Here is a 7,018-nt window from a genome sequence, read left to right as displayed (position 1 = left end):
GGACGGCGGGCGCGGGACGGAGGTCCGCGCTGCCTTACCCCTGCCCCCCTTTCCCCGCACTCCTTCTGACAGCCGGGGCAGGAGGAACGCGGTAGAGCTTGCCGGCATTAAAAAAAAAGCCAGGGGAAGGTTTTCTTGGCGCTGTTTTGGTTTCGGTTGTTGTTTCGGTATTTTCGGAGAAGTTAATGTGCAGTAGGGTGGTTTTTTTCCCAGTAGGCCTTGCTCCCCTGACAGCGTTTGTTCCCCGAGCAGGTCTCGGTGCTGTATTTCGCCAGGAGCGCGGAGCTGGCAGGGCTGCGCTGCGAGAGCCTCTCGGTGCCACGGCAGATCACCTCTCTGCAGCTCTGGGAGGAGATCGTCAAGGTTCACCCAAGGTATTCGGGAAGCTGTCTGCTGAGGCGCACAACGCCTAACGTGGGTGGGGGGTGGGGTGGTAAATACAAATTCAGCGTGTAGAGTTCAGCTGGAACACGTATCAGGACTTTGATACCGTAAAAGCAGTGACATTACCTTGTTCTTGTAACCTGTAGTGACTGTTTTGGTAACTTGCAAATGTTGTAGCTTTATATATAGGTAAGGTAAGACTAAGTCCAATAAATGCACCCAGAGGTTGAGCCTGAGGGGTAGTTTAGGACATTTAGGTAGTTTAGGTAGTTGTCCACGAGAGCCATGGGCACAGCAGCTCCACTGCGCGTAAAAACACCTGAGCTGTGTCATTAACCAGTGGAGATGGTGACGTGTCTCAAGGAGGGACCAAGCACAGCCAGGAAAATAAATAAGAAATTCCTCATAATGTCTAGGTGTTTTTGATCACTTATCTTTAACTGTACTGTTAGCTGTTGGTCTGAGCTTCTGGCACACTCTGGAAGGCAGGTCAGGAAGGGAACTGATACCCTGCCACAGGTTTCCAGCCACTTAACCCTTACATAGGAAATAGGCTCAGCCACTTTCAACCTCCTCTGCTTTCAAAAAAACCAAACCCACTGTTGGTTGCATTTCACATGGGCTCTGGTCCTCAAGAGAGTGCTAGGTGTGCACTGTAAGGACCCCTGCAGTGCTGGTGCTCTTTGGGGGTGTCAGCAGTAATCTCCCCGTAGGTGAAGGGAAGGTTAAGGGAAGGTGCTCGGTCCTGTCAAGGATCAGTCTGACAGACAAGGGTACAACAGTGTTTTGCAGGGGGGAGTAAAAAACCAAAAAGTAAGGTATAACAGAGGTTGAGATCCTCAGGACTCGGTGCTGAATGCAGTGGAATTTAGGTGCCAGAGTCTTCCTTTAGGCACCACCCTTCTTTATTAGATCTAGTCTCAAAGGCTATGAAAAAAATTAACTATTTAGCAATAGCATCTGTTTCCAAATGAGAAGTTCTAACCAAATGTTAGACCAGAGGCCTTTTCCTCACCAAGAATTGAGACTGAGTGTATTCTGGGGGAGGAGGCAGTAGGGAATGATAGAATTTTACTTTGCAGCCTATTATGTGGTGTCAGAAGCAGGAGCAGCACCTTTGGTCAGTTTGCCATAGTTTGTCAGCTTTGTCCTTTTATGAATGATGACTTGGGGCGGTACATATTGCATGTGCAGTTACTGCACAGCGGCCTTCTTGGAAAATTATTCTGCTCTTAGCTTTTCTGGAAAAACTCAACATAATTGTAGGACATTGACCACAGACTTCTATTCACATTGCTAATGGATATTCAAACTGCAGCTTGAGCATACTTGACAATACTCTTCTGTTCCACCCATTTTCCCTGATGAATTAACTTGCAAGTGACATTAATTAGAGCCCATCCTTGTAACGGGCACTTCAGTTTGGTAGTTGTGCTCAGTTCCTCAGTGGCTTGCTGTACTTTCATGTAGTCCCTCCCTTCAGTCTGCCCTCTGAGTCAGTGCTACTGTGTTTTGCTCAGCCTGTGCCTTACTTCTGTCTATCTGGCTGGTAGGAAATAAGATTATTTTCACTTGTACCCTTTTGGTATACCTATTTATTTCTAGGCAATACAGTGCTCTGCTGTCTGAGACAGATTTTGTAGTCTCAAACAGTACAGTTATCAGGCCTGCACTTGCTAAAGAAAATATTGGCATTCTTTTTCTGGTGTCTTGCTGGTGTTGTCCTCATACTCACTGTGTAATTACACACAGTCATGAAAGTGACTCCCTGCCTCATGGTATCCAGAGCTGTAGACTCTTACAGCAGCATCTCACAGATGTGAAATCAAAAACTACATAGAAGATCTGCCAGGAAACACACCATATCTGACCTCTTAGTTCTGTTGCCACTCCTTATCAGTAGCAAATTTCAGACCTCAAGTACAAAAGACCCAAGGCCTCATAAACTGTGAGATTACATAAGAGCAGCTCTTTGACGACTGAATCTTCACGAGATCTCACGAACAGCATCCTGCAGTCTTGCCGTGTAAGAAAATTGCTCCAATCCAGCCAGATTGAATTAGGGGAACATTTCCTTCTAACCCCAAATTGGATGGTTGCTACCCTGGTGAGACTCTTACTTTTTTGTTTGAAGCTGCTGAAGTGGGTCTGGTGTACATTGGTTCAATCCAGTTCCTGAGCCCTGAAAATTTTACTGTGTTGGTATTGTATTTTTGAAGGTGTATTGGAAGCAGAGTTGCTAAGTCTCAGTGATATTTGCCTCAGCTGCCCTAGACTGTGCGCCAGTTTGTTGTTTAATGAAATCTCATAGCTAAATGCAAACACTGTATTTAGAAACCTGTTTGTGCTCCTGCCAATCCCCCTCAGGCTTGCTGTCATCCGGGATCAAGTGGTTATTGCTGTTCGGCAGGAGTACGTGCTTCTTGGAGATCAGCTTCTCGTTCTGCAGCCTGGAGACGAGGTTGCCATCATCCCACCAATTAGTGGAGGCTGAATCTGCCCAGGTTCTGTTAAGTAGGTATCACTTCCTGCTTAGTTTCCTATGGAGTGTCATCCTGTGCTAAAATATCTCATGGATCCTGTATAATGTTCTATAATCTTTTTTTGTTCAGGTCCAGAGATGTGACTGTAGTTCTCTCCCTCCACACTGGTACCCTTTTGAGAGAGTATAACTTGCACTTCCTGCTGGAGAGAACCATTCTGCTGAACAGAAACTATAAGCTGGTACACCAATAAATGATTAACACGTGTGTAGTAAATGGAAGAAAATAGCAAGAGAGGTAAGGCGTTGTTTTGAATTTGTGGTTTAGGTCTTGTTATTCTTTTATAGTTGTTCTGGCTGCCAGTATATACCCAGCTTGCCTAAATAATAATGAAAAAGCTTCTGCCACTTTGTAACAGAAAAGATGATACAGAAAAAGAATTGACTGCTGCTTAAACTTAACACGTGTGTAGTAAATGGAAGAAAATAGCAAGAGAGGTAAGGCGTTGTTTTGAATTTGTGGTTTAGGTCTTGTTATTCTTTTATAGTTGTTCTGGCTGCCAGTATATACCCAGCTTGCCTAAATAATAATGAAAAAGCTTCTGCCACTTTGTAACAGAAAAGATGATACAGAAAAAGAATTGACTGCTGCTTAAACCCGCACCCCGCCCCCCCCCCTTTTTTTTTTACTGTCCTTAGCATAGCTTCATTTCTTTGCATGCTTTCAGGTCCCAGTCCATGTATTTACTGCAACTTGTACCATTGCTGCTGCTCAAAGTAATGCTTTTCCTCCTCATTCTTAGGTGAACTGATGACTGGTTTCTACTCAGAGAGATTAGAAGTATCTCCTGTGTCACTGAAACAGACCGATAGTGTGAGGACCTGAATGTCCTGGCAAGCATATTAAACTTTCAGATAAACGTGTTTATCAGAAATCTCTGTTTTAAACTCTGTTTGATTTCAGGATAAAATAGGGAGGAGGGGCTGACGATGTTACCACTGGTTTACTAGCACAGTAGTCCATGCTGGTTGATTGTACTGCTACACTGGGACCACAGACTAGTTCTAGTTTTGTCCTGCTGGACTAGACTTTCCTACTAGGAAGAAACTTGTATCCATTAAAAACCAGGTCATTGTTTGACGTTTGGAGTTAATACTCTCTCAGCAAGTCTGCTGAGAAGTGAATTTACTATGGAGACTGGTCTCCTGGGGTGAGGAAGTAGATGGTGCATGTTTTCTGCATAAATTGGGGCATCAGCACTGGATGAAAAGCAGTTGGCCAGTGCTAGTATTGCCAAAAAAAATAACAGTCTGTTTCAGCTTTTCTGGTGAGCTATGGATGAAAGTGAAGATGTGCCAAAAGATTTTATCAACCTCAAGTCCGAAAAGCTCTCTGTAGATGAAGTGTCAGAACTGGTCATTTCACCATACTGTGGGGCAGTGTCTCTGTTCATTGGTGAGTTTAATATTTCTGAGCGGGATCTTTGGGTGTGTTAGTCTAATAAATGGAACCTAGATTGTCCACACGCCAAAGTCATGCTTCTCAAGTAAATAAATTCCTGGACTGAACCCAAGATGTTTAGAAAATACGTTCTGAATTATTTAGAACAAGACCATGGCAGCTCTTCAACAGTTGCACTGGGTCAAAGTGGTGAGAGGCTTCCCTGCTGGTGTGGCTATCCTAGGGCTGAACAGAACAACAGCTCTGGAGTAGAGGACTGCCTGGGAGCCCACCTGGAGTATTGCGTCCAGCTCTGGAGCCCTCAGCACAGGGAAGACATGGACTTCTTGGAGTGGGTCTGGAGGAGGGCCACAAAAATGATCAGAGGGATGGAACACCTCTCCTGTGAGGACAGGCTGAGAGAGTTGGGGTTGTTCAGCCTGGAGAAGAGAAGGCTCCAAGGAGACCTTATTGCAGCCTTCCAGTACTTAAAGGAGGCTTATAAGAAAGATGGGGACAGACTTTTTAGCAGGGGCTGTTGCGACAGGACAAGGGGTAATGATAGGACAAGGGGTAATGGTTTTAAACTAAAAGAGGGTAGATTTAGACTAGATCGAAGGATGAAATTTTTCACACTGAGGGTGGTGAAACACTGGCACAGGTTGCCCAGAGATGTGGTAGATGCCCCATCCCTGGAACCATTGCAGGTCAGGTTGGGTGGGGCTCTGAGCAACCTGATCTAGTTGAAGATGTCCCTGCTGATTGCAGGGGAGTTGGACTAGATGACCGTAAAAAGTCCCTTCCAACCCAAACTATTCTGTGATTCTCTTCTTCCATACCCTCGGACACAGCTTGTTCAAGGTGGGAAGTGGGATGTTGTGACTATGCAAACCACAGGTCCACACCTGTAGGAGAGCTCCTGCAACTTAGATCTTAGTTGAAAGTACTATTTTACCCATAGGCTGGTGAAGGTCAAGGCTGATAGCTCTGCCCTGGTGCTTAATGCCAATGGTGCAAATCTTGAAGCCCTTTTGTCCTTAAACCGTAGTGCTGCTGGGCTCCTAAATGCTGAGCACTTGAACATTGCATGAGCAAATGCAATATAATATATTGTAAATAGATAATATATTTATTTACTTAGTGCTTTTGCTTGATAAATCATTTGTTTTTAGGTACTACAAGAAATAATTTTGAAGGGAAAAAAGTGATTCGCTTAGAATATGAAGCATATACTTCAATGGCAGAGACCGAAATAAAGAAAATCTGCAGAGATGTTAGACAGAAATGGCCATCCATCAAACATATTGCAGTGCACCATAGGCTTGGGTATGTATGGCCAGAACCCATCCTTCCACAAGTGGAATATTAATCCTTGTCTGATGCATGGCTGTGCTTACATAGTTGCAGGATGTGCAGGAGTCTTTATAAACTGTAGTGCAGCAAAGCTGGCTGCAGAATCAAGCTTTTGCTGTGCAGCTAAGTTTCATAAATCACCTTTTAAAAAATGTGTGTATTGGTAGGGTTTGCAGGAGTCCACATTTAGCCTGCAGGATCCTTGATGCTGGTGTGATGGTTTGAAAGTGAGGAGAAGGATTGAGATTTTATTCCAGGGAAGCAGAGGCTGTTGGTTTGTTTTGTCTTTTTTTTTTTTTTAAGACGTGAAGTTGGCAGCACTTTCTTTTTGCTTCTGTCTTCCATTGAGGTGCTGCAGAATGTTCTTACTGCCAGATTTAAGTCAAAGTATGCCATAAGGAACCCAAAAGCTTAGAGTATAGGGAGTGGAGAGACGTGGTAATTGCCAGCCATGTTTGCTGGAGAACATCCTGTTGTTTGTTGAGTCCTGGATAAGCATTTTCTGTTGGATTCAAAACATGGAATACTAGTCTCTGACATACTCTTGAGCCTTCACTGTAGAAGGATTTTCAGAGTCTGTTGCAAATGCTTCTTTCCTTTTCTCTCAGCAGAAGGAACTTAATATTAGCTCTGAGTGGTAGTTACCTGAGATTTTCGCTGTAGTCAACAGAGAGAATGATCCTCCTGAGGGAAGCTAAAAGCATTTAAGCATAGATTTTTCCTATGAACTGTTTGCCAGAGGAGTCTTACTACAGAGGGAGGGTTAGGAGGCAGATTTTGGGAATGCTACCCTTGTGAGGAGCAAAACAAAAGCTTGTGCTACTTCTGTTAAGTTTGGAAAACAACGCACCAAACAGGAAAAACTTCACAACTTGAAATCAGAATTTGTCAAAAATTAATCTTTGTTACGAAATCTGCATAGTTTGAGTCACTTAATTTCTTCTTTCACAAATTCTTGTGCAAACTGAGATGATTTCTTAGGTTTTCAGGTAAGAACTGTCTGTTCCTAACTTGTTATTGTTCATTATTAAGCCAGCTTCCAGTGAGTTTCTTATGCGTTGTTGCAAGTTAGAAGTTTTCCCCTCTTAATTCCATAGACTTTATTTAAAAAAAAGAAAGAATGGAAGAAAAAAGCCTATGTCTGGTGGGTTTATTTATTCTAAAGTGTGGAATTTTCACATCTGGTACTGATTTTGATTGTGGTTTTGTTTCTTTTAAAAAGTGTATAATCTTTTGGACATGGCTTGACACTTGCTCAGTATGAATGAGTCAGGAGAGCGTGTGGCCAGAATACTGACGTGACATGGCTACAACTTTTGGGTGCTCTTGATGTTAAGCATTAGCTAAAACTGCTATTC

At 43.5% G+C, this 7,018-nt stretch overlaps 2 protein-coding genes across 3 annotated transcripts in view; both read left to right on the top strand.

The window, feature by feature from the left end:
- The first annotated feature begins 209 nt into the window (after positions 1–209).
- The window catches only part of LOC104628753 (molybdopterin synthase catalytic subunit), an 8,529-nt gene continuing 1,720 nt past the window's right edge, over positions 210–7,018 (top strand). The window contains exons 1-5 of one of the 2 annotated variants that reach the window (XM_010297432.1): positions 227–374; positions 2,752–2,898; positions 3,955–4,077; positions 4,187–4,322; positions 5,480–5,633. In XM_010297432.1, coding sequence (XP_010295734.1) covers positions 4,202–4,322; positions 5,480–5,633 — 275 coding nt within the window. In that variant the 5' untranslated portion in view covers positions 227–374; positions 2,752–2,898; positions 3,955–4,077; positions 4,187–4,201. Of the gene's footprint in view, positions 375–2,751; positions 2,899–3,954; positions 4,078–4,186; positions 4,323–5,479; positions 5,634–7,018 lie in introns of both variants that reach the window. The other variant, XM_010297431.1, reaches the window with a different exon arrangement.
- LOC104628754 (molybdopterin synthase sulfur carrier subunit-like) overlaps positions 253–7,018 on the top strand; it is a gene marked incomplete at its 5' end in the record, with an annotated part of 8,110 nt that continues 1,344 nt past the window's right edge. Inside the window, 4 exons of the mRNA XM_010297433.1 lie at positions 253–374; positions 2,752–2,898; positions 4,187–4,322; positions 5,480–5,633. Of these exons, the coding sequence (XP_010295735.1) occupies positions 253–374; positions 2,752–2,878 (249 nt within the window). The remainder of the gene's footprint in view (positions 375–2,751; positions 2,899–4,186; positions 4,323–5,479; positions 5,634–7,018) is intronic.

The sequence above is a fragment of the Phaethon lepturus genome, unplaced genomic scaffold, assembly GCF_000687285.1.
Source record: "Phaethon lepturus isolate BGI_N335 unplaced genomic scaffold, ASM68728v1 scaffold38701, whole genome shotgun sequence".
Taxonomy (NCBI): Eukaryota; Metazoa; Chordata; class Aves; order Phaethontiformes; family Phaethontidae; genus Phaethon; species Phaethon lepturus.
Note: the sequence above shows the minus strand (reverse complement) of the source record. Positions and strands in the feature narration are given on the sequence as shown.